Source organism: Cyanistes caeruleus, unplaced genomic scaffold (assembly GCF_971803275.1).
Source record: "Cyanistes caeruleus unplaced genomic scaffold, bCyaCae1.hap1.1 HAP1_SCAFFOLD_102, whole genome shotgun sequence".
NCBI lineage: Eukaryota > Metazoa > Chordata > Aves > Passeriformes > Paridae > Cyanistes > Cyanistes caeruleus.
Window position 1 is genome coordinate 496,642 of NW_028255904.1, and position 25,725 is coordinate 522,366.

At 53.7% G+C, this 25,725-nt stretch overlaps 2 protein-coding genes across 2 annotated transcripts; one reads left to right on the forward strand and one right to left on the reverse strand.

Annotated features, from left to right (window-relative positions):
- Positions 1 to 1,047: 1,047 nt before the first annotated feature.
- Positions 1,048 to 24,628, reverse strand: LOC147646303 (uncharacterized). Its single transcript, XM_086873659.1, has 4 exons — positions 23,749 to 24,628; positions 10,864 to 11,082; positions 10,628 to 10,725; positions 1,048 to 1,624 (listed from the first exon to the last, which is right to left on the reverse strand). Exons 1-4 carry the CDS (start codon positions 24,543 to 24,545, stop codon positions 1,089 to 1,091), a joined length of 1,650 nt encoding a protein of 549 aa, XP_086729785.1. The 5' UTR covers positions 24,546 to 24,628; the 3' UTR covers positions 1,048 to 1,088.
- Positions 13,392 to 19,853, forward strand: LOC147646304 (serine/threonine-protein kinase PAK 1-like). The gene is made up of 10 exons (XM_086873649.1): positions 13,392 to 13,458; positions 13,871 to 14,375; positions 14,584 to 14,647; positions 14,975 to 15,023; positions 16,034 to 16,143; positions 16,909 to 17,026; positions 17,419 to 17,518; positions 17,937 to 18,133; positions 19,030 to 19,167; positions 19,620 to 19,853. The coding sequence occupies exons 2-10, from the start codon at positions 14,108 to 14,110 to the stop codon at positions 19,710 to 19,712; spliced, it is 1,137 nt and encodes a 378-aa protein (XP_086729775.1). The 5' UTR covers positions 13,392 to 13,458; positions 13,871 to 14,107; the 3' UTR covers positions 19,713 to 19,853.
- Positions 24,629 to 25,725: the final 1,097 nt, after the last annotated feature.

The window sequence follows — 25,725 nt, forward strand, 5'->3', positions numbered from 1 at the left end:
AGCACTTTCCGTTCCCCACTTTGGATTAAAATGTACTGTAATCAGTTTAAAATGTCATTACAACTGCGTGGTTGGCTCCCCAGTTTGAGGAGGGGGTCGTTTTGGTGTGGAGGGGTCATCAGGAGATGAAGGAAAACCGCTCTTCCTCACTCTCACCTTTCTACCTTTACAATGGTTGACATTACAAATGACATGTGGTACAACTCCAGTTTCCTCCCTTGTGACTTTGAAATGGGTTTCCAGATGCAAGGTCTGTGATCTTCCTAAACCCGTTTATCAGTTTCTCTTTTCTCATTATAAGCACAGCTGAACAAACATACAATGACAAGTAATTTTTTATCTAAGTCCGAGATTCATTATCTCAAATCCTGCTTCTCACTGAATCATTAACTCTAACTAGTTCCAACAAGGCCTATCTCTAGCCAAGATCTGTAATTTTTCTAAAATTCTTAATTGTTTAAAATTAGTGACTCCAAAGGAGGTTTCAGAGGGTCTTGGGTGGGCTGGGAGAGACTGGGAGGGTCCTTGGAGAGGCTTGGGGTGTCTGTGAGAGGTTTTGGGGGTCCTGACCTCTGCAGATGCCCCAGGGATGCCATCAAACGCTGCCCAACGCAAGATGCTGATGGGGATTGGAGTCTCAGTGTTGGGCTTCGTCTTCTTGGCACTGGGGCTCGGCTTCTGCCTGCGCAGGAAGGTGAGGGAGGGTTCTGGGGGTCGTGTCTCCCTCACCCAGAGCGTTTGTGCTCCCCTCTGGGCCCCCAAGCCCGGTGTCACCCCCTTTTCTCTGCCCACACAGCTCCTGAGGCAAAAGCTTCTCGAGGATTAAAAGTCAACAATTCCCACTGTCATTCTGTATCCTGTTAGATTTTCATTCCCCTGCTTTCATCCAGGTGTCCACAGGGAGCCAGGAAGATGTGGAGCCTCCCAGCCAGGTGTCTTCCCAACACGCATCACCAGGACCACGGATCACCAGGGCTCTGCCCAACGGGGGTCACTGGGGATCATCCAACGCCCATCCTCCCATGGGGGATGGAGCTGGAGCAGCGCACGAAGCTCTTCCCACACTCGGGGCACTCACAGGGCTTCCCTTAATGGTGCCTCCGTTGGTGTCGGGTCAAGGTTGAGCTGGTGGAGAAGCTCTTCCCACACTGGGGACACTCGTAGGGTCTCTCCCCAGTGTGGATGCGCCGGTGGACGGTGAGGGTGGAGTTGTGCTGGAAGCCCTTCCCGCAGTCGGGGCAGCGGAAGGGCCTCTCCTCTGTGTGAATCCGCTCATGTCTGATGAGAGTGGAGCTGGTCTGAAACCTCTTCCCACACTGGGGACACTCGTAGGGCCTCTCCCCAGTGTGGATGCGCCGGTGTGCCCTCAGACCGAAGCTCCACCCAAAGCTCTTCCCACATTCCAAGCAGGTGTAGGGCCGTTCCCCTGTGTGGATCACCTGGTGTCTCATCAAATTAGAGATCTCTCTGAAGCTCTTCCCACATTTCCCACACTCAAAGGGCCGTTCCCCCATGTGGATCCTCTGGTGTTTCCAAAGGTTGGAGCTCTGGTTGAAGCTCTTCCCACATTCCCCACACTCGTAGGGCTTTTCCCCAGAGTGGATCCTCTGGTGCTGGAGCAGGTAGGAGCTCTTTCTGAAGCCCTTCCCACATTCCAAGCACTTGTGGGGCTTCTCCCCCAGCTCTGAGCTCTGGCTGGATCTCTGGCCGTGTTCCTGGCACTGGGGGAATCTTTCCTCCTCGCAGCTCCCTGGACTGGGTTTGCAGCCCCTCCTTGTGCGGGATCTCCAGGGCTTTTCCTCCTCCTCTTCCATCTGGAAAAAATTTGGGAATGAAAATTCCTGGTTAGGAGGAAAAAAAGAGAGGAGAGTGCCTTGGGCTGGGGGTGCCTCTGTTGGGAAGGCAGAATTAGAAAGAAATTATAAATATGTCTCTTTAGCCAGAAAGGCTAAGGAAGAAATACAAATGAAAGCACAGTTTGAATAATTCAAAGAAACCAAGCTGACGTGCCAGAGCACGTTCTTTTCCCCAGTAAAACCAAGCTGAGACCCCTCTTCCCAGCCTTATAAGGAAAGGTCTGAAGAACCCCGAGATAACTAAAAATATGCAAAACCAGCGATTTCTATAGGTCGAACACAAATGTTACTGTATTAGGATACTTAGAAAGATTGGTTAGTAAAGGAATAGAATATTCAATGTATAGGTTATATATGTAATTGTAAAAGAGAGTTCTCTTGGTTCTCGTAGTCTCTCTTAACTCTTGGCTCTCTTGCTACTCTCTCGGCTCTCTCTTAGCTCTCTTGTTTCTCTTAGCCTTCTTGCCTCATGCTTTCTACACTCTTGCTGCTCTCTTTTTCCTGCTCTTTCTTCCTCTTCTTTATCCTCTTTTTCCTGGCTCTCTCACTTCTGTTCTGTTACTCTCTTTCTTAGCAATCTTAAAGTCTTGAACTCATGTATTCATATTTTACCCCCTTTTGTATTGTTCTCTCCGAGCCTGCTTTGCGCTCTATCTCTCGGCTCATGGCAGGCTCTCCCTCTCTCTATCTCCCACGCCCTGAAATAAACAACTAACATCTAACTCGACTATAGAGGTCTCTGCCGAGTCTCAGACCGTCCACCCCCGATGTGTCTCCTACATGCCTCCTTGTCCAGGTTCGTCTCAGAAAGACATTGGGCATCTTGCGTCTGTAGGAACCTCAAAAACAACAGGATTCAGCCCAAACAACAAAACACAGATCACAAACAAACCAAACAACAAGATTCAGCCCAAACCCCCTGCACAATAGAAAGGTTCAACCCCTGCAAGAAACTAAAGCACCAACGTTTACCACAGTAAGGCTCAGAAACACCAAGATTCAGCCCCATAAAAATCGTGGATTGCCCACTGTGGTCACCCGCTGCATGTGGGGAGGCAACGCACCTGAGGCTGGGGGAGCTGCAGATACAGGGATGAACTTCGTGCTGCTTCCTCTCCCTGCTCCTCCTCCTCCTCCTGTGTCCCTACTCGACCTCACACTCCTCCTCCTCGTTCTGCACAACCCCAGGTACATATATTTTGACCGTTTTTTTCCTCAACCCTGCTTCTCCTTCCCTTCTCCTCCTGCCCCCAGGCCCAGCACCCACTGCCGCCTCCCTCTTCCCCCCCAGTCCCACAGCATCCCACCGCAGGGGCACGGATGCAGCTGGGCCAGCTCGGCCTGGGGCAGCGCTGGGCTCTCGGCCGCTTCCGCCCGCACTCGCTCCCCACTGCAGCCGCTCCCGCCACCACAGCGCGGGGGGGCCCGGCCTTGGCGCTCCCCCCTCCCACCTCCCCAAATTCCCCTCCAGGGGGGCACCAAGGCCCGGGGGGGAGGGGCGCAGCTGGGCTCCAGCTGGGGAACGCTGGCAGCTGCGGCTCTGCCTGGACACTGATGAGTCATCAGCGCCGCGCGCTCTGATTGGCTCAGCCCTGCCTGAGCCCTGCGCCTGCACCAAGGGGGGACACCCTGCTCCAGGGGGGATGGCCCCGAAACGGGGCAACCCCAGCAAAGGAACAACAACAAAGCCTCTTTACAAACTGATCGCCTCAACCTCATTGCACATAGGGCCAGGGATGTGGACATAAGGAAGTGACAGGAGGAGCCAGCAGCTGCACAAAATGTTATTAATTGATGACACAGACTGCTGCTCAGCCAAGGTCCTGCTAAATTCATCAACTTCCAGAAGAACAACAAAGACTTAACACAGCCATCAATATCGTTAGCTATACAAAAGTGGGGTGCATATTAAGGGGGTATGTAGGAGGTGCATTGGGAAGTCTGTACCTCTCCAGGACTTCAGCCAATGGGGAAAGGGAGATGTGACCAAGAAAATCAGGATGAAAAGGAGGCTGTGTCTGCCAACAACAGGAGAGACCCCATGGGAAATGTCCCATGGGCACACCCTTTTTTATGAATACAATTACTGTTACAGGACTCCTCTGTCCTCCTTTTGGACAGAAACCTGTGGGGATGTCAATTTTTCCACACACCTTGGGGCTCCTCCGCAATTCCTTCCACCGTCCGGGCCGGCGGGCAGTGAGTGCAGCTGAAGGGGCCTCACCCAGTTTGGGGGATCGGCTCCCTCGGCTGGCGGCGGCACCGGGGATTGATTGGGTACCCGAGAGTGAGCAGGAGACAGACGAGTGACGGATCAGGGCGGCTCTCAAGAGTCGGCAGGGAGAGAGCACTGAAAATCTCAGCAGTGACTACAGTGGCATCTTCGGGGAGTGAACATGGCAGGGCACCCAGGGAGGGGACAAAAGGGAAAGCCACAATGGGGTCCCAGCAAAAGGGATGAGGATCCCAAAATATCTCTCAAGAGTCCCTTGGGAGCATGTGGAGGTCGTTTGCACATTCTCCCAGAGGGAATTAAGGACATGGACACCCAGGGGGGCAAGAAGGGAAGTCCAGAAGGGATTTAGACAACAGGGGATGGATGGTGTTGCTGTGCTGGGAAGGGATTGGCTGAAGGGGAGTGTGCAGGAATGTGCTTAAGGCAAGAAGCAGCAGGAGCAACCCATGGGGTAAGAAAAAGGATTATATAAAAGAGGAAAAAGAGAAAAATACTGAGGATTGTGATGTTTTCCAGAAGGCTCTTATCCTCAGAATTTGCCAGCAGATCCTTTGTATCCCAGTTTTCCAGGACAGCAAAACAAGGAGGTGAGGATTTCAGGGGGTTTCTCTGAGCTGGGAGCGGCAGGAGCGGGCGCAGAGCTGCGGCACCGGGAGCACGGGCTGGGGGCCTGTGGGGAGCTGTGGGGCCGGGCCGGGGCTGTGGGGCAGCCGGGGCTCAGCGCCGGGCGCTGTCTGAGCCCAGCACCCCCCGGGCAGGGCCGGCAGTGGCCCCCGGCCCCCAGGAGGCTGCGGGACGCCCCGGCCGCTGCCCGGCCCCGTGGAGCTGCCGGCCCTGCCCGCCGGGGGGGCCGCCTTTGGACACTGCGGCAGGACAGGGACCGGCTCTGGGATACGGGCTGGGGAGGGGAGCCTCAGCACAGCCAGCACGAGGAAGGAACAGCTCACAAATGGCGATTAGACCTGCAAGGATCCACATGATCTTTTAAGCATTTCCTGCTGGGTCCCTGGAGAAAGGAAGGATTGTGCAGAAAGCTCAGCAGCTGCCACACGATGAGCACCCACAGGCACTGAGGGGGGCTGCAGCAGCGACAGAAGAAGCCCCTGCAGCACTTGCTCACAAAGGCTCAGCAGCTGAATGCAGCAAGGGATGAGCAAAAGGCCAAGCTGAAGGCAAAGGCCATGGCACAGTTCCTACAGCCCCTGAGGGATCAAGCCCAGGGCCCAAGGGGGCCCCAGCACCCAGGGGACACCCTCGGCCACAAGCACCTGGCACAGGCATTGCCCTCCTGGCCAGGGCACAGCCCACCCAAACAGCCCCTGGCAAGGAATCAGCCTTCCAGCTGCAGGGCACAAGGACACTGCAAGCACAGACAGCAGCACCCTCAGCACCAGCAAGTCCAGCCCTTGATGGACACGCATTCTTAGCGGTGGCACAGCTCCCATTCCACCAGGGACCCACCACACTGCAGCCCTTGGGAACATCCAGGGTGGCTCTGGATCCAGAGGAGACCTTTCCTGATGGACACAGGGGCCTCTCCATCCACTCAGAATCTTACACCTAAAGGTGTTAGGGAATATTTTAATTATTAAGACACTAAGAGTGAAAGATGAGCCGGTGTGTTTTCTTCAGCCACTATTATCAGATGTGGGGGGATGGGTTTGAAATGCAGGAATTTTTATTTGCTCACAATTGTGATTCTAATTTACTGGGAAGGGATTTGATGGCTAAATTTGGAATGCAAATTAATGTTGCAAAAGGTGATACAGAGGCTGGTTCTGCTGTACCTGTGTCAAATGTCTGGCAGAGCCTAGGCTGAAGTGAACCCACAAGTGTGGGCAGCCCCAGGGAAATTGGCAAAATTAGATATGGAGCCTCTCCACATTTCCCTGAAACAACCAGGACAAGAGGTGTCCAAAAGCAATCCCCTGTTCCAAAGGAGGGAAGGAAGGGCTCACAGCCTGTCTGGGAGTCCTGCTCAAGGCACGGCTTGGGGAGCCAGGGATGGCTCCCTAGAATGCTCCTATCCTGCCAAACAAGAAATCCAATGGAATCCACAGAATGCTGCAGGACCCAAGAAGAAGAAATGAGATGATGAAACCGAGGCACCCCACACTCTCAGATCCTTACACCAGCCTCAACCAGGTGCCCTCCTCACACTGCTGCCATTCACAACTTGATGCAAAAGATGCTTTCTGGGGATCTGCCCACTTCCAGAGGATGCAAACACAATTCTGCCTTGGGCTGGCAACAAGAGGTAGAAGGGAAAATGCTCAAGACATGGACGGTCCTTCTGCAGGGATGCACGGAAGCACCGGCCTGACTGGGGCAAGCCTTGCAGGAAATATCAAAGGAATTGACCTCACCCCCAGGGACTGGCTTATTGCAGGATGTGGATGACTTGATCCAGTCAGGAGGACAAGGAGAAGAGGCAGAGGAAGCCTCTGTGAAATGGCTTCATTTTCAGGCTAAAAAGCAGCTTTGAGTAGCTGAAAAAAAAGGGCAAGCATTACAGAAAATGTTGAAATATTTTGAGACCCATTTTGACTGAAGGCTTGTGGTGTATTGACTCTGAGAGGGTCCAGTGAATCTGAGAAGTAATGTTACTCAGGACTAAAATGGAGCTTGAACAATTCTTACAATTAACAGGGAATTGTAGGAGCTGGACTGAGGATTCTATCTTTTAGCCAGAACATTCTGTGACTTCTTTAGCCCCAGATAGTCTCAATGTTATGGGGTGGACATAAGAAAGAAAACAAAACTTAACAAAATGAAAAAAATAAAATGATTGATGCCCCAGCCATGGCTCTTCCCGACTCAGAAATCTGAATTGCAAGGGAATATTAAACAGGCCACCCCTGAGCCTGCACTGAAGGCAACGCAGCAGCAGCCAGGGCTCCCCAGCGGGGGAAGCCCCTGCGCCTGCCCACAGATCCTCTGCTCAAATCCTCGGCCTGGGCACCCTCCTTTGCCATCTCCAGCCACTGCGGGACAATCCTTGCTCTCACTCTTGCAGCTTCAGGCCTTTCTGTGCCTGCCCTCGCCACAGCTGCTGGGGAAGGCACCGGGACAATTCCACTCTGCCTCTCAATTCCACTCACACTCTGCCCTGCCTGGGATTAGCTGCTGGCAAAATAGACCAACTTGAAAATGGCTTCAAATCTAATTTCTCTAAAGGAACTTGGTTTGCCTTTGCCTTGGGGAAAGGAATTTTAAAGGTTTTTTTAAGGGATGTTCCACCACTCGGCAGAGATGAAATTAACATCTCCACAGACTGGGAATAGCCCAAAAGATTCCCCTCAAGATAACGACCAGCAACAAAACATCAACACCCAGCAGCAAACATCAACCAACACCTGCCCCAGACACTGCCCCAGGCACAGCTGGAGACACCTGGTCTGGAAAAGGCTGAGCAGGAAATCCAGGAGTGCCCACCTAATTCCCATCACAGGCACAGAAATCCGGCTGCAACAGGAAACCAAATCCTAACAACTCCACGCCTTCAAACCAATGAACATTAAACCAATGGATTTCTATGGGGTCAGAGTTTATGAATTTAGAAAAATCTAGTCAAACTCATGTGTCATGGAATGATTTTCTCTGCACACCCAGCCTAAGTGTGCAAGAAATTATTCCTGTTGCACATTCTGGCCAGAATCAAGTAATGCCTTATTTTTCTAAAGACATTGTTGAAGAGTTTTTGCTTTTCTCAGTTTCAGTGAAAGGATTACACCGTTAGAGTAATTTTTTGTAATAATTTTACTTCTATATTGTCGGTTCTGTTTGGGCCAGTGGTGTGAGAATCAGTTTTAGTCCTAGGAGAATGAAAACACTTGATTGCTTTCTCATTTTTGTTTTATATTTGTACTTGACTCTTAGCCATGACAAAATGATGGTATGAGTTTTTTGATGTTCCCCTTTAAGCTGCACTTTGAAAACTAGAAGAGCTTTAAAGTTGGTGCTTTAACACATAAACAATTATTAGAATATCGTTTAAAAAAAATAAAATAGCAGATCTGTGGGGGACCACGTGTGAGTCAGGGGATGTCTGCCCTGGAAGAGAAGCTTTGCTCCAGGCAGCCAGGAGAGGAGCTTTAGAAATGCAAATTAACACTGATGGCCCAAAGCCTGCACAATGGACCAGGGGCTTCCTGCCTGCAGGAGGAATTGGGCTGATTCCAGGAAGAAAAAACAGAGGCAATGAGTGAATCTGCTTGGAGATAGGGCCAGGGACTTGTACATAAGGCAACAAAGGGAGAAACCATCATTTTCAGAAAATGTTACTAATTGACAAGGACTGCTGCTCAGACCAAGTCCCGCTACATTCCTGAACTTCCAGAAGAACAAACACTTCACAGAGACAGGAATATCGGATGTTATACAAAAAGGATATGCAGTAGGCGGATCGGGAAGGCTGAACCTTCCAAGCACCTCCGCCAGTGCTGGACAAAGGGACAGGGACATGCGGCCGGGAAAATCAGGACAAAAACGAGGCCGCGTCCTCCAACACCTGGAGAGAGCGCATGCAAATGCCCCATGGCCTCTCCCTTTGGGCAGCAATAAAGTCACTTGCACACCGCTCCTCTGGCTCCTTGGGCCACACAAACCTCTGGCGCCGGGAATTTTCCCGCCCGGCCCCGGGCCCAGCGCAGCCACCTCCGGCCTCCCGACACGAAGCGGGACGAGCCAGCGCTGCTCCGCCACCGCCTCCTGCCGAGGCCCCAGCGGCAAGGAGACCGCGGGCAGCCGCTGCCGCAGCGCCCTCAGCCCAGGGCCAACACGGGCCGCCCACGGCACAAGCCACCCGCCACAGCCCCCTGCCGCCCCCTCCTGGGCCCGCAGCGAGCCCCGAGCCCCCGCAGAACCGAGCGCGGCTCCCACCTGCGATGGCCGGGGCCGCCTCCGAGCTCCGCCGCCGCCTCACCGGGCTCCGGCCGCTGCTGCCGCCGCTGCCGGGCCCACACAGACGCTCCGGCAATGGCGGCTCTCCTGCCTCACGGCCGCCCTGGGGGCGCCAGCGGGGCCGGGCTTGTCCCCGCTCTGCCCAATCAGCGCGCGCCAGAGCCACGAGTGACGGCAGCAGCAGCCAATGGCAGCCAGCGGCGGGCTCTGCACACGGCACAGCCCCGTCCCGCGCTCTCAGGGCCCGCCCCGTGCTGCGTGAGGGGAAAGGCGGAGATGAGGAACAGCCCTGGAACGGGCCCGGCCCGGGCCGCCATTGAGCTCCCAACACAAACAAAGTTCTCCGCACCTCCCAGCCCGCCTTGCCCAGCCCTGGCTGCTGGGTGGCTCCGGCTCGGCGGGAAGCCCTGGAGCCTCACTTCTCCAATGTCTAGTTAGGAGCGTCAGTGCATCACTTTGATTTTCCCCAAATAGGGAAAACAGCCCCAAAGCCCTATGGATGAGTGGGGGAGGGGAGAGATTTCTTGCACTAAACTCCCAAAATTACCAAAACCAAACCAAAGTGAATCGGGATCCCCCAGCAGCGCCTCTGCCGTCCCAGCTGAAGCCCTCGCTGGCTGCTCCAGGCTGGAGCGGCACACTGGGAGCACTGGGAAGGGGCCCCGGCTCGGGGCGCAGCCCCCGGGGCAGCCCCACGGCCCCCACGGCAGCTCCAAGGCTCCGCCAGCCGGGATGGAACGTGGGACGGGGAGCAGGGGAAGGGACAGGGATACCGGAGCCGAGGGAATACGAGGGTCACCGGGGGCACTTCACGAGCATTTAACGCAAAAGATAAAATCATAAGGGAGACAAAAGCAACAGCACCTGTGTCACCATAGCACAGGGCCACACAAGGACATGTCCCACTGCTGTGGGGTGATGCTGGCCCAAGTCCAGGCACCCACCACAGCTGCTCTCTCACTGCCCTCCACAGCCACACAGGGAGAGAAAATTTAACCAAGGGTTCATGAGTTAAGGACCCAAGACTCTTTCCTCATCAAACACAGTCATGGGCAAAACAGGAGATATAAATTGAATTTATTGCCAATAAGCTCAGAGCAGGAGAATAAGAAGACCCTTAAAAGCACCTTCCTTCCACCCCTCCCTCCTTTCAGCTCTGCATCCTAACCTGGCAGTGCAGGGATACAGGGAATGGAGCCATGGTCAGTTCATCTCCTGGGGCTTTTCCTGCTGCTCAGGGACAGGAGTCGTTCCCCTGCTGCACTCTGGGATCTCTCCCACCAGAGAGGTCTCCAGGAACTTCTCCAACCTGAGTCCATTCCATGGGGAGCAGCCCCTTCACAGTGCTGCAGCGTGGGTCACTCTGCCACGGGGTCAGACCTTCCAGGACAGGCGGCTCCAGCGGGGGCCCCTCTGTCCACAGGTGTCCCCTGGGGTCACAGCCTCATCTCAGGCATTCCCCTGCTCAGGCATGGGCTTCTCCAGGGACTGCAGGTGTATCTCTGCATTCTGGTGAATCTCCAGGGGCAGTCAATCTGCAATTCCCATTGTTAGTCTGTGTTCTGATGGATGTTCCTGCCCCTGTGTTCATCCAGGTGCCCACAGGGAGTCAGGAAGATCTGTTTGGTCAAGGTTGAGCTCTGTGAGAAGCTCTTCCCACACTGGGGACACTCGTAGGGCCTCACCCCAGTGTGGATGTGCTGGTGCCTGATGAGGGTGCAGTTTTGTGAAGCCCTTCCCACAGTCAGGGCAGTGGAAGGGCCTCTCCTCTGTGTGAATCCACTGATGTTTGATGAGACTTGAGCTCATTGGAAATCTCTTCCCACACTCAGGATGCACTGGTGTGCCCCGAGGTTGCAGCTCCAGCTGAAGCCCTTTCCACACTCCCCACACGTGTAGGGCTTTTCCCCTGTGTGGATCTTCTGGTGACAAATCAGATTGGACATCTCAATGAAGCTCTTACCACATTCCCCACACTCACTGGGGCATTCTCCTGTGTGGATGTTCTGGTGCCAGATCAGGTGGGAGCTGCGACTGAAGCTCTTCCCACATTCCAAGCACTTTCCAGGCTTTTCCCCTGTGTGGATCCTACAGTGGTTAATCAGGACAGAGATCTTCCTGAACCTCTTCCCACACTCCCCACACTCCTAGGGGCTCTCCCCAGTGTGAATCACCTGGTGCCAGATCAGATGGGAGCTATTTTTGAAGCCCTTCCCACACTCCCCACACTCCCAGAGCCATTTCCCAGGGTGGATCCTTTGGTGTTTCCTCCACTTGAAGCTCCAGCTGAAGCTCTTCCCACATTCCAAGCATTTGTGGGGCTTCTCCCTGCCATGAGCTCTCTCCCCCAGCTCTGAGCTCTGGCAGGATCTCCAGATGCCTTCCTGGACCAGGGGGGATCTTTCCTCCTTGCAGCTCCCTGGGCTGGGTTTGCAGCCCCTCCTCATGCAGGATCTCTGGGGATTTTCCTCCTCTTCCTCCATCTGGCCATGGCTTGGGAATGACAAATCCTGATTTGGGGGTAAACAAAGTGGGAGTGCCTTGAAGTAGAGGCTCCTCCTGCCTAAGTCCATGTCTCGAGCTCAGCAGGAGTCTTGTGTCCATGAAAATCTCCAAAATATCAAGATTCAGCCTCAAAAAAAGTCTCCCAGGATTTCCCCATCTCTTGTCTTTCCTATTTGGGATTCCAGAGGTTTCCCTTCCCTGGGATGATGGGGGTCCAAGGGCTCCAGGGGTTCCCCCTCCTCTGGGGTCCTCCTTAGCGATGATCCAGAGGCTTTTGGGGGTCCATGGGGTCCCTTCTCCCCTGATCTCTGCTTTGAGATCCCAGGGATCCCAGGAGTGTCTCCTCTCCAGGCTCCCACCTCTCCAAGCTGCCAGGGTCCCCCAGCTCTGGGATCGCCCCTCTCTGCTCTCCCCATTCTGGGGGTCCCAGGGGTTCCTCTCCTCTGCTCTCCCAGGGGTCCCCAGGACCAATGTCCTCCCCCAGCCAATACTGGGCAATGGCCATGTGGACCCCAAAGATCCCCCAAGGGGCTCAGCTTTGGGGTCCTGCAAGATCCAAACCTACACACCCAGAGAAAAAAACCTCCCAGGGATGCCAGACAATATTTGGGGCTCAATTCCACAATCTGCAAGTTCCAAACACACCCCAATTAAAAGACCCTCTCGGTCCCCCTGACAGATTTGGGACCAGCTCCCCCTCCCTGCTCACCTGCAGGATGAGGTGGGGGCGATGGGCCCGTGGCCGGGGGTGCTGCGGACACAGGGGGCACTGGAACCTCCAGCTTCTCCTTCTATTCCTGTTCCTGCTCCTCCTTTTCCTTTCTCCCTCCTCCTGCTCCTCCTCCTTCCTAATCCCACCTCCTCCCCAGTTCCTGCCTTCTGTATGTTTAGAGTGGAGAACCTTGCTTGTTTTTAGAGCTAGAACAAAGATTCCAGATGGAACAAGCCTTGCTGGTTTTATTCAGCAGTATCAGTGACTACAGGTCGTCTTTGCTCTGGTTTGGTGCTGTCCTCGTTCCTCCTCAGTGCTCAGGCTGGGCTATGGGGTGTCCTTGTTTGCTGCATTTTCAGAGTTCCTCTTGGATCCTTTGGGCAATAGGCCGTGCCCTGGGAGGATTCTTTGTGCTCCTTTGTGACACAGGAGAAGCTTCCAGGCGGTTTTTGCGTGAGCGGCTGCTGTGGTGTCACAGGAGCGTTGCCACGTCCCCGTGGTGTTCCCGTTGCTGTGGGACACGGAGGCCTCAGTGTCCGGAGCGGCTCTGGGCGCCTGCTCGTTGCCAGAGGATCCTCCTGCCCGAGGCATTCTCAGCAGCCAGCCCAGCCCCTGACGGGTGTCCTTCTGTGCTTGCAGGGGTACAGTCTGCAGACGTGTGCAGCGCAGCCAAAATGATGCAGCAAGTGGTTGCTGCAGTTGGCACTCTGTTCTCTGTGGCTTATTCGGGGTATTTTTTAACCCACTTGGCACGTAAGTTGAGGTTTTCCCTCGGTGCAGCCTCTGTGGCTTTGGGCTTGCTGTGTGCTTTCTGTTCTTCCACTGGAAAAGAGTTGACTCTGTAACCAAATTGCCCTGAGGACAGGGTTGGTTTGGGAGAGCTCCTGCCAGCAGCTGCAGCTGAAAAAGGGGGTGTCTGCAGCCAGCGGGGCGTGCACAGCATTTGCAATGAGGCCTGGGGGGGTTCTGTTCCCTCAAGCGGGGAGTCTGTGGCAGCGGAGCCTGGAACTCCCTCCGTTTGCTGCTCCAGCCAAGAGCTGACACAGCCCAGTATTTTGTGCTGCTCTCTTGCTTGCTGTGTGAAGGGCCTGTGGCTCCTGGAGGGATGCTGTGAAAGCAAAATGCTCTCTCGGGCTTGCCTTGCTCATTTCCCACCACAGGCAGTTTTTTCCTAACAACATCTGGTTCACGTTCCCTCTCCCGTTGCAGGGCACCTCACGCGTGGATCCCGAGCAGCTCCTCCTTCAGTGAGTGGCAAAGGAAGCTTTGGTGTTCAGAATTGTGCAGCAAGTTGTGAGCTCGGTGTGTGGCAGCCGAGTGCCAGCCTGGGAGGCTGAAGGAAAGTTCCTGTCAGTGTCTTTGCAGCAGCAGCAGCAGCAGCAGCAGCAAAGAGATCCCTGGCAGTTTTCTCTGTTTCTGCTGAAGAGCTTTTGAAGAGCTGCAGGACTGGTTTTGCAGGCAGAAGATTGCTTGCTGGCTTTAGCCATGCTGGAATATGGAATTCCCAACAATAAGTGGCAATGTCGGCTTTAGCCCATTGTTAGTTTGAACAGCTCTGAACCCTATTTCTGCTTAGTGCAGCTGGATGTGTAGCTGAGGATAAAGAAGGTGATAACTGAGATAGAACTTCTCGTCCCTCACGCTCCCGTCTGTCCACAGGGCACCAAAGCAGCATCAGCACCTCCTCTGGCTCCCTCTGCTTGCAAAGAGGAGGCCAAAGAGGAGGAAGAGAGCAGTGAACTTCCCGCTGTTCTGGGAGACGAGGGCGAACACTCCGCGGTTTGGGAATACAACGGCGAGGCTCCCGCGGTGTGTGACAAGGACAGTGGACATCTCCCGGTGGGGGACGAGGACGGTGGATGTCCCCTGGTGTGGGATGAGCATGGCCAAGCTCCCATGGCGTGTGACGAGGATGACAGCAATCTCCCGGTGTGGGATGAGGACAGAGAGCATCCTGTGGCTTGGGAAGAGGAGGGTGAACCAGCAGCATTTTGGGAAGAGGATGAGGAGCCTGCACTGCTTTGGGAAGAGGACGAGGAACCTCCCTCTGCTCCTGAAGAGGACACCGAAGCTCCCTGTGCTGCAGGATCCTGGGCTGAACATTCTGACAGCAGCACAGCCCTGCAGCCAGAGGGGAGCGGGGAGTGGAGCCTGATGCAGCTGAGTACGTCTGCTCTGTTCCTGTGTGCCAGAGCAGGGTGCTGTGTGTGTGTCTCAGCATCAGCTGCACCCAGGGTTGCTCTGCAGCTGAATGGCACAGGGTCATTTATTGTCCCTCCCCAGCTGAGAGCAAGGGGCTCCCGGCCCCAGGGAGTGGGGCTGCATTCTGGCTCTCATCTGAGAGGGAGCATCTTCCACCTGGTTTCTTTCAGGGAACACGGTGAGCGTGGGGGAGCCTGCCGAGAAATACCTGGAACTGGAGCAGATTGGCCAAGGGTAAGGGCAAGGCAGTTACTTCTGCACAAGCAGGGCCCAGGTATTTTGCTGGTGCAGGATGCAGTGAGAAGTCAGGAGAGCTCCAAACCCCTTCAGACACTGGGGTACGATGCTGCTGCCTCTCAGTGCTGATCAGAATTGATAACTGTGGTCAGAAGGCACCTTGCATGGCAGAGGGCTGGTGGCTGCTGTGCTGTTGTTTGAAGGGAGGATGCACTCGGGTGTTTTGTGAACGCTGCAGGCAGCAGAGATCTCCTGTGTCTGGGCTGGCTTTCACTGCCAGGGCCTAAAGCGCTGCTTCTTTCTTCTCTGCTGTTTTGTCTCCAGGGCTTTTGGAACCGTTTCCAAAGGACTCAACAGGGCCACGGGAGGAGAGGTCAGTGTCAACACGCCCGGCACGTCTGGCATCTCTCGAGGGCTTTCCCCTCTGCTGGGAGCTGTGGCTGGAGCTGTGGGGCCCAGCAGAGCTTTCCTGCACAGGCTGCTCCTCTGAAGGCAGAGCAGGGTCAGCCTGCAGAGCACAGCTGGGACAGACTTGGTCCTTCTCAAGTGCCCAAAGGAAGGCAAGGAGGGCAGCGGTGTCTGTCAGAGCAGGACACGCTGGCCTGGTCTTCATGTCTAAAAGTGTGAATGCATCAGCTGCTGGAGGCTGAGGCCCAATTTACCTTCATCCCAGCCTCAGACAGGAACATTATTTAACAGTTTTATCATCCTGAGTTTCATCAGGATACCTCAAGGCCTAATTAAGGAGAGATCCTGCTTGGGCTCAGTTTGGGGTTTTAGTCCTACTGCAGCTGTCCCCACAGAGCCAGGGAGAGAAATAAGAAGATGGATGTCCAGAGCAAAGCTCTCTCCTAAACCCTGCAGCTGTGTTTGGGTCTGGTGTCAGTGGCAGCTGTGACAGGGATTATCTGAGCAATGGATGTGCACGTTTGCTTTGTTGTGCTATCCCAAACAGGGCAGGGACATTTGAAATCCTGGCCAAATGCCATAGAATTGCTAAAGGGTTCCCAGCTGTTTTGCTCTGTGTGCACAGAAACAGAATTACCTCCTGCTTGCAAAATGTGTTGGAATAATAATCCTAAGAGTGCTGAGGCCATTTGAGAAGACTGTAGGTGCAGAGAATGTTGTTAGAGCTTTGAGGCTGACAGCTGAGGGAGCATTTCTGCAGAGCTTACAGAGCCAAATGTCTCTGGCCATGAGTCCTGTAACAGCCCCAGCGAGCAGAGCAATGGGCTGTGGGAATGGCACTTGCTGAGCTCTGGTGTCCCATCCCAAGGCAGTTTGGCACAGCCCGGCTCGCTCGCTCCAAAAAGACTCGCTCCGTGTTTGCTGTGGCCTCCTGCCACAGACTGCTCCAGTTAAAGGTCTGCAATGTCCCTTCAGGTGGCCATCAAGAAAATGAGCCTCAGAGGGCACAACAGGGAACGAGCTGTGAATGAGGTCGTGGTCCTGAAGGACAAGAAGAACCCCAACATTGTCAGCTCTCTGGACAGGTGAGTGCTTCAGGTCTTCTCCCATACACGGGCCCTGCGTTCATCTTTCCTGGCATCCCCAGTCTGTAGCCTGTTCTGAAAATGCCTGACCCGGCCATATCTTCCCAGAACAACAACCTGGCACTTCACTCCTTCCATGTGCTTTTGTTGCTTTGCTTTGCCTTTTTCTTCAAGTTGACCCCATTTGCTGTGTTTTACAGCAAGTGCTGATAAACCCTGGTAGAAATTATTTTCCTTGGCTTCTTCTTCCCAGCCCTGTCCCATTGCTGCAGGTGACAGGAAGACCAGGTTCCTGTTTCCAGAAATGCCTCATTTTCCCATTTTTCAATGGCCCTGCCTATTTCTGAAGGGACTTTGTGCAAGGTTTTCCAAGCATTTGACTGCTTTTGCCCCAAGTGCTGCACGGCCTCCTCCCCTGGATAACTCTGGAAGTTGTGTTGCCTTTTTCCAGAGGGAATGGTGGAGCTGATGAGTTCAGATGCTGAAGCAGCTGGGGACAAGTGTTGTGGTTCCACATTGAGCTGGGCTGTTGCTAAAGTGCATTTTTCACCTGCTTGCCATCTAAGGCCTCTCCTTTCTCCCGGGTGCCTCCTTCTCCTTCAGACTGTGCAGATTCCAAGGCCTGTGCAGCCTGGCAGGAATGTCTCTCCATCTGATTCTGTCCTCATTGACAAGTGACCTGGGAACAAAACTCCACTCCAGGCTTTTCCCTGGGGGAATTGAGCAATGCACATTCATCTCTGTGCCATTGTTCTCCTCTTCCAGCTTCCTTGTTGATGGAGATCTCTGGCTGGTGATGGAATACATGGATGGAGGAACTTTGCAGGACATTGTCAGACAGACACGCATGGCTGAAGGAGAGATGGCAGCTGTCAGTCAGGAGGTGAGGGATCCTGCTTGTGCTTCCCATGGCTGGGACACCGTGGTCCTTCCAAAGAGGCTGTGAGAGCAGAGTGGCTCCATGCTCAGGCCTTTGTTTCTTTGTTGTTTTTATGAGCTGGAGAGGAAAGAGCCTCTGAAGTGAATGGCCTGCAAATATCACTGCATTTCTACTCTGTTCTTGTCTTCTTTCCTGCTGTTGTGGTACTCTCTGTCTTTTTTGGATCTGATTTCCTGTTCTCAGCTTTGCCTTGAACCTTTTGCCTGGAGCTTGTCTGCACTGCACTCCTGGGCTGTCACAGCAAAGTTGCTGCTGGCAGAATTCTAAACTGTCCTTTCTTGTGTGATATATTCCAGCCTCTGATTTTTTCCCTTCTGTTTCTTGTTGTCTCTCAGTGTCTGCAGGGCCTGGATTTCCTCCATTCCATCCAGGTGATCCACAGAGATCTGAAGAGCTCCAACATCCTTCTGGGAATGGACGGCTCTGTCAAGCTGGGTGGGTGTTCCTGGCCAGGCACGGCGCTCCCGGGGTGCGGCTGTGGGGCTGCTTCCCAGTGAGGGCCAGAGCCCCACAAGTGCTGCTGGTGGCACTGCCCGGCCCCTGCTGCCAGCTGAGAGCGGCTGCCCCGTGCAGAGAGCTCAGGAGAGGAGCAGGCTGTCAGGAGTGCCTTTGCTCTGGGAATGGCCCTCCCAGAGGGGCAGGAGTTGCAATCTAAAGCTTCAAAGGAAATCAGTAAAGCCAAGCATGAAAGCTGAGGGCTTCTTTAAGGGTCCAGTTCCATCTTTCCTTGGCTACAGCCCTGAAGATGTTTCCAGCTGGATTCAGCACTGCATTCCCAGACTGAGAGTGGGGAATCTTTGTGCTTGGTTTCCTCATTGCAGCTGCCTTTGACAGTGCTTGTTTCTGTCCTCAGCTGATTTTGGCCTCTGCGCTCAGCTCAGCCCTGAGCAGGACCAGTGCAGCTCCATGGTGGGCACTGCTCACTGGATGGCCCCAGAAGTTGTGACCAGTTCTCCTTACGGCCCCAAGGTGGACATCTGGTCCTTTGGCATTGTGACCATCGAGATGGTGGAAGGAGAACCTCCTTACTTCCAGCAAACGGGGGCCATGGTAAGAGGCAAATTCTCCAGGCTTTGCAGAGGCCTGTGAGCACAGGGTGACCCTGCACTGGGAGGAGCAGCTGGAGGTTTCTGCACATCGCAAAGGGAATTCCCACAGCACCTGAGCCTGAACACAGACAAATATTCTGCAGTCTCCAGCAACAATTTGCTTTGGCATTTAAGTTGTTGCAGCTCTTGTGAGGATGACCCAAATACATGAAGCAAGTGCATCAGCTCTAATGTTGTCTTGCAGAAAACCCCAAACCAACCCCAACACCCAAACCCAACAAGATTTCTGGAGGAGTTTCTAAAAGAGGTTTTGTGAGATGAACTCCCCCTGGCTCTTCTCACTGGGAAACTTGTCTAAAACATGAAGATGATTGTTTAACATCCCCACACTCTAACATATTTCTTTCCTTCCTTTCACTTTCTCTGTGTCACCAAGCCTGAGCTTTCAGCCACACAAACCTGCTGTTCCTTGCCTGGCAGTTTCTGGCATGGGGCATCAGGAATGCTTTTACTTGAGTGTCAGTGGCACTGCAGAGATGCATTTGATGTAAGAATCCCTTAAAATAACACAGGCAGACCACAGTAACTCTTGCAAATGGCCTGTAAAGCTGGTGTCTGTATTTGGAGAAGCAAAATGGGCTATTTCTGATGGAGTTCCTACTGACAAAGTCAGCCAATGCAATCGGCTCTGAAGGCAAGATCATTTGGATGTTGCAATGTCTGTGGCTGCACCAGGGTTTGGGTTTTTTGGCTGGCCCAGAAGAATGAGCTGTGAGCAGCAGCATCTGTGCCAGGGAGGAAAGTGCCCGGGGAGCTGGGGCAGAGAAAGCGGGCTGGATGTGAGCACGTGTGGGTGTGGAGGAAGCTGTCAGAGCGCTGTGTTTGCTTTTCCTGCAGGCCCGCGCTCTGATCCGGCAGAACGGGAGCCCGCAGCTGCAGGAGCCCAGGCGCCTGTCAGCTCTGCTGCGGGACTTCCTCGAGTGCAGCCTGGAGCCGGACGAGGAGCGGCGCTTCTCTGCCCAGGAGCTGCTGCAGGTGAATGCCAAGCGGCTGCGGGGGAAACGGCAGCGCCAGGGAGGGCTTTTCTTGTGGGGCCCCCCTCCCATCATCTCCAGTCCCGCTGCTTTTCACACGCAAAGCCAGCAGAATCCTCGCCTGCTTTGGCTTGGCAGGCTCCTGTCGAGCTCATCTGGAGCTGGTGCCCCGCCACGAGCGGGGACATCTTCAAGCACATCAGGTGGCTCAGAGCCCTGCCTGACCTGAGCCTGGATGTTTCCAGGGAGGAGCCACCTCCCACATCTCTGGGCTCCCTCTCTCAGTGTTTCCCCACTCTCCTGCTACAGCAATTCTTCTTTACATCTAATCTGAGCCTGCTTCCCTCTCTTGACTTTCAAACCATTCCCCTTTGTCCCGTTGCAACAGAGCCTGTGAGGAACTTGAGTCTGGAAAGTAACAGTTCATTTCTTTCTTTTTTATCCCTTGGGCAGCACCCATTTTTGTCATCAGCCAAGCCTCTCTCCAGCCTGACCCCTCTGATCACTGCAGCAAAGCAACTGAGGGAGCAGCGCAGGAGGAGATGAAGCACAGGAGGCCAGCTTTTCATTATAGTAGTTAGGACAAGTAGTTAGTAATGGTAGTTAGCACTGTTAGTTAGTTAGAGTAGGTTAGGACAGCCTGTTTGTTACGGCAGTTATTTGAATAAAATCTCTGTTAAACCTCAATCCCTTGAGGTGTCCTGTCCTTCTCCCGCTGTGACTCAGCTGCCCGGAGCACTGCGAGGGGAGAGCGGGCCCAGCCTCGCCCAGAGCTGAGCCCCAGCAGAGCCTGGCAGAGCCCAGAGCAGCCTCGGCATCTGCAGAGTCAGCCTGGAAGGAGGCGCTTGGAGCCTTCTGGGCTGCAGCCGGCTCTTGCTTACAAACTGTGTGCGCTGGAAAATGCCTCTGGTTCTGCGGGAGGGCAGAAGGGGCCCGGGGAAGGCCCAAGTGCTCCATGCAAGGGAAAAACCTGCCCTGTGTTTGTGAGAAATAACTATGTTGTTGTTGCCCTTTGCTATTATGTGCTGGCTTTTGCAAATTATTATAATCAGAACGATTTTGATATAGCACAGTTTGTAATCACTTTTAACTGCTTTTGATATAGTAGTGTTATAAATGACTTTCAAATTTCCAAACAATCAAATTTGATTAATTGATAACATAGCTTAATAAATTGGATACAAAATAATAAAAGAATAGAATTTAGTAAAAGAATACAATTTAGTAAAAAAGAGATACAATTTAGTAGATATATTCAGATACATATTTTTTTATATATATATATATGTGAATATAATTGGCCAGTGGTTACAAATGCTTAAGGCATAAGTAAAATTGACGGGGTGTAGGGGGGACGCTTCTCACCTCACCTCACCTCACGTACGAAACAAAGCACTTCAAGCTAAACTTATATACTGTATGCTTATACATATTCATTAATGTTTCCCATAAGTTTCCTCCTTTTTCTGATTTTACTGACCATTTATTTTCTAAACTACATCCTGTACCTTAATTTTGACATGTAACATCTGCAAAGGGGTGCATCTGCTTTATAACACTGATTCTTGATCATTTCTAATGATAACTTTAGTAACAGTTGCAATTTAAGTAGCACAAATCAATTCCATTTATTACACTGGGAATGGGGAACCCCTGTGCTTCCATTTCTGGGCAAACCCCCCTTCCTGGGCACAGAGACCCCCTTGAACGTTCATTTTGGGGCACCGGGACCCCCTGGTACCCCCTTCCCCAGCCCCAAAAACCCTGCACCCCCTTATCTGGAACCTGGAATCCCCTGAACCCCCATTCTCAGGAATGGAAACCTCCCAGAACCCCCATTCCTGGGCACCAGAACCCCCCTGAACCTCCATTTTCAGGCACTGGGACCCCTTGAACCCCAGAACAGAGGAAGGGATCCCCCTGAACTCCCATTCCGCTGCAGCAGGACCCCCATGCACCCCTGTATCCAGGGCTGGAACCCTCCCAAACCCTCCATCCTCACACCCTGGGACCCCCCTGCAGCCGAGCCAGGCTGTTACCCCCCTGCTTTGTTGGTTTAACCCAAAGTTATCTCCTCCCTGCCCTGCCCATCATTGTATCCCAACCCCTTTTTCCAGCACCTTCCCTATCAATCTTGTCCACCCTGCCCCTTGTTCCCAAATGTTCCCTGTCAATCCTGCCTTATGCCAACCCCCTGCTTGGAAATCCCCTAATCCACAGCACCCCATTGGTCCATGTGTCCTATTCCCCTCCCCAGGATATCCCTCACTGGTTGAAGTTTTGTATCCACCCCTGGGCCCCCCCCATATATAAATTGCTGTATGCTTGTGTTCTGTGTCTTTTGTCCCTGGACCCTTGGGAGACTAAACCTTTCCCTGAAACCCAATACCAAAACCCCCAAAAAAATACCTTCCCCCCATTCTTGCCTCCACACTGTGCCTGACAGCTGTTAAGTGCTGTAGAGCATTGCTCTAAGCCACATCTCGGGTCATCCTGCTCCAGAGGTGTGTTCCACTCCTGGTGTGGAGCTGAGGAAGAGCTGACCGGCCTTGGCACCATTTCACACCCAGCTGATCCCAGTGTGTCCCCACTCTCTCCCAGTGCCCTCCAGCGTGTCCATCTCGCTGGTGCCCTTGAGCTGAAGCCAGCAGCTCCTGGTGCTGCTGGAAACCGCCCCCGGCATTGCGAACTCAGCTCCAGATGCCAGGTGGAGCACGTCAGCCTGGAGCACCCCCTGAGCCGGCACTGGGGCACGGCCCGGCCCCCACAGCGCCGAGGACAGAAGGGGAGGCACTGGGGGGGCCCAGAGGGAGATTGGGGTGTGCTGGGAGGAACTGGGAGGGAGTTTGAGATAGACTGGTTTAAACTGGGGAAGGGATTGAGGTGCTTAGGATGGCTGGGAAGGGGTTTGAAGAATGTTGGGGAGGGTGGGATGGGGTTCTGGGGGTCCTGGTGGACACTGGGAGGGAGTTTGGGGGTGCTGGGTGTCACTGGGAGGGATCTGAGTGAGCCTGGAGGGGCTGGAAGGAGATTGGGCATTGGAAAACAGGGATTAGGATGAGGTTGGTTGTGCTGGGAAGAGACTGGAAGGAGTCTTGATGAGTCCTGGTGGGGCTGGGAAGGGACTGGGAGAGGGTTTGGGGGTCCAGGGGCAGAGGGGGGAAATTGGGAGGGGGCTGTGGGATCCTGAGAGGAACAGGAGGGGCTCTGGTGGGTCCTGGGGAGGCTGGGAAGAGACTGGCAGTGATTTACCAAAATAGCGATATTGATCCAGTATCAACATCAATCTGTTAATGGACAAAAACCTCTCCAACAGTTTAAAGTTACAAAGTGGATGTTTAATCACAGCACTGGGTGAGTGTGGGAGTCACGCCTTAATACGCACTGCAAGTTCACAAAAGATTCCAATGTCTATTTATTTACAGAAGTCTTAAAATATCTAAAATACTAATACATATTAATACTAATGCATATGCATAATGCTAACACTTCCCATTCCCCAGGTTTGATTAAAATGCACGGTAATGATTTAAAAAGTCATTATGCCTGCATGGTGGGCTCCTTAATTTGAGGAGAGGGTCATTTTGGCATGTAGTGGTCATCAAGAGATGAAGGAAAACCACTCTTCCTCACTCTCACCTTTCTACCTTTACAATGGTGGACATTATAAATAACATTTGGTACAATTCCAATTTCCTTCCTTGTGACTTTGAAATGGGTTTCCAGATGTAAGGTCTGTAATCTTCCTGAACCCGTTTATCAGTTTCTCTTTTCACATTATAAGCACAGCTGACCAAACATACAATGACAAGTAATTTTTTACCTAAGTTCAAGATTCATTATCTCAAATCCTGCTTCTCACTTAAATCATTAACTCTAACTAGTTCTAGCAAGGCCTATCTCTAGCCATAATCTCTAATTTTTCTCTAATTCTTAATTGTTTAAAATCAGTGACTCCAAAAGAGGTTTCAGAGGGTCCTGGGTGGGCTGGGAGAGACTGGGAGGATCCTTGGAGGAGGTTGGGATGTCTGTGAGAGGTTTTGGGGGTCCTGACCCCGGCAGTTGCCCCAGGGATGCGTGAAATGCCACCCGCAGCAAGATGCTGACGGGGACCGGGGGCTCCACGTTGGCCTTCATCTTCCTGGCACTGGGGCTCGGCTTCTGCCTGTGCAGGAAGGTGAGGTGGGGTCACGGGGGTCGTGTCCTCCCCTCCACAGAGTGTGTGTGCTCCCCTCTGGGCCCTCAAGCCCGGTGTCACCCCCTTTTCTCTGCCCACACAGCTCCTGAGGCAAAAGGTTCTTGAAGATTCAAAGTCAACAATTCCCACTGTCATTCTGTGTCCTGTTGGATTTTCATTCCCCTGCTTTCATCCAGGCGCCCACAGGGAGCCAGGAAGATGTGGAGCCTCCCAGCCAGGTGTCTTCCCAACACGCATCACCAAGACCACGGATCACCAGGGCTCTGTCCAACGGGAGTCACTGGGGATCATCCAACGCCCATCCTCCCATGGGGGATGGAGCTGGAGCAGCGCACGAAGCTCTTCCCACACTCGGGGCACTCGCAGGGCTTCCCTTAATGGTGCCTCCGTTGGTGTCGGGTCAAGGTTGAGCTGGTGGAGAAGCTCTTCCCACACTGGGGACACTCATAGGGCCTCTCCCCAGTGTGGATGCGCCGGTGGACGGTGAGGTGGCCGTTGTACTGGAAGCCCTTCCCGCAGTCAGGGCAGCGGAAGGGCCTCTCCTCTGTGTGAATCCGCTCATGTTTGAGAACATCAGAGCTGCGATGAAACGTCTTCCCACACTCGGGACACTCGAAGGGCCTCTCCCCAGTGTGGATGAGCTGGTGTGCCCTCAGGTAGGAGCTCCACCCAAAGCTCTTCCCACATTCCAAGCAGGTGTAGGGCCGTTCCCCTGTGTGGATCACCTGGTGTCTCATCAGGTCAGAGATACTTCTGAAGCTCTTCCCACATTTCCCACACTCATAGGGTCGTTTCCCAGTGTGGATCATCTGGTGTTTCCAAAAGTCGGAGCTCCGGCTGAAGCTCTTCCCACATTTCCCACACTCATACGGCCGTTCCCCAGTGTGGATCACCTGGTGTTTCATCAGGTAAGATGTGTTGGTGAAGCTCTTCCCACATTTCCCACACTCGTAGGGCTTTTCCCCAGTGTGAATCACCTGGTGCTGGATCAGTTGGGAGCTCCACCTGAAACCCTTCCCACACTCCAAGCACTTGTGGGGCTTTTCCCCCTGCTCTGAGCTCCGGCTGGATCTCTGGCCGTGTTCCTGGCACTGGGGGGATCTTTCCTCCTCGCAGCTCCCTGGACTGGATTTGCAGACCCTCCTTGTGCGGCATCTCTGGGGCTTTTTCTTCTCTTCCATCTCAACATAGTTTGGGAACGTAAAATCCTGGTTGGGGGGAAAAAAACAACAGGAGAGCGCCTTGGACTGGGGTTTCCTCCTTGCCCAAGTTCATCTTAGAAGGTCATTGGGCATCTTGTGTCTATAAGAACGTCCAGCACACAAAGATTCGGCTCAAACATCCTCCAAACATCAAAACAGATCAATAGCTAATCAAACAACGAGATTCAGCCAAAACCCCCTGCAGAACAGAAAGGTGCAGCCCCTACAAGAAACAAAACCACCAACATTTATCCCAATAAAGCTCAGAAACACAAAGATTCAGCCCCATGAAAATGGTTATTCCCCTCCCCAGTCACCTACTGCATTTGGGGGGGGGGGGGGGGGGGAATGCTCCTGGGGCTGGGGGAGCTGCAGACACAGGGATGAACTTTGTGCTGCTTCCACTTCCTGCTCCTCTTCCTCCTGTGTCCCTGCTCTAGGTCACACTCCTCCTCCTCCTTCTGCACAGCCCCAGTACATATTTTCACCATTTTGTTCTTCAGCCCAGCTTCTCCTTCCCTTCTCCTCCTGCCCCCAGGCCCAGCACCCACTGCCGCCTCCCTCTTCCCCCCCAGTCCCACAGCATCCCACCGCAGGGGCACGGATGCAGCTGGGCCAGCTCGGCCTGGGGCAGCGCTGGGCTCTCGGCCGCTTCCGCCCGCACTCGCTCCCCACTGCAGCCGCTCCCGCCACCACAGCGCGGGGGGGCCCGGCCTTGGCGCTCCCCCCTCCCACCTCCCCAAATTCCCCTCCAGGGGGGCGCCAAGGCCCGGGGGGGAGGGGCGCAGCTGGGCTCCAGCTGGGGAACGCTGGCAGCTGCGGCTCTGCCTGGACACTGATGAGTCATCAGCGCCGCGCGCTCTGATTGGCTCAGCCCTGCCTGAGCCCTGCGCCTGCACCAAGGGGGGACACCCTGCTCCAGGGGGGATGGCCCCAAAACGGGGCAACCCCAGCAAAGGAACAACAACAAAGCCTCTTTACAAACTGATCCCCTCAACCTCATTGCACATAGGGCCAGGGACGTGGACATAAGGAAGTGACAGGAGGAGCCATCAGCTGCACAAAATGTTATGAATTGATGACACAGACTGCTGTTCAGCCAAGGTCCTGCTAAATTCATCAACTTCCAGAAGAACAACAAAGACTTAACACAACCATC

Coding starts and splice junctions, on each gene's coding strand:
- LOC147646304 (XM_086873649.1), top strand. CDS start 14,108: ATGGCGTGTGACGAGGATGACAGCAATCTCCCGGTGTGGGATGAGGAC. Junction 14,648..14,974: donor CTGGAGCAGATTGGCCAAGG/GTAAGGGCAAGG, acceptor TTTTGTCTCCAG/GGCTTTTGGAACCGTTTCCA. Junction 17,027..17,418: donor TGGCAGCTGTCAGTCAGGAG/GTGAGGGATCCT, acceptor GTTGTCTCTCAG/TGTCTGCAGGGCCTGGATTT.
- LOC147646303 (XM_086873659.1), bottom strand. CDS start 24,545: ATGGAAGAGAAGAAAAAGCCCCAGAGATGCCGCACAAGGAGGGTCTGC. Junction 10,726..10,863: donor GGGGAGTGTGGAAAGGGCTT/CAGCTGGAGCTG, acceptor TGTGGGAAGGGC/TTCACAAAACTGCACCCTCA. Junction 1,625..10,627: donor GAGCTTCTCACAGAGCTCAA/CCTTGACCAAAC, acceptor GAAAGAGCTCCT/ACCTGCTCCAGCACCAGAGG.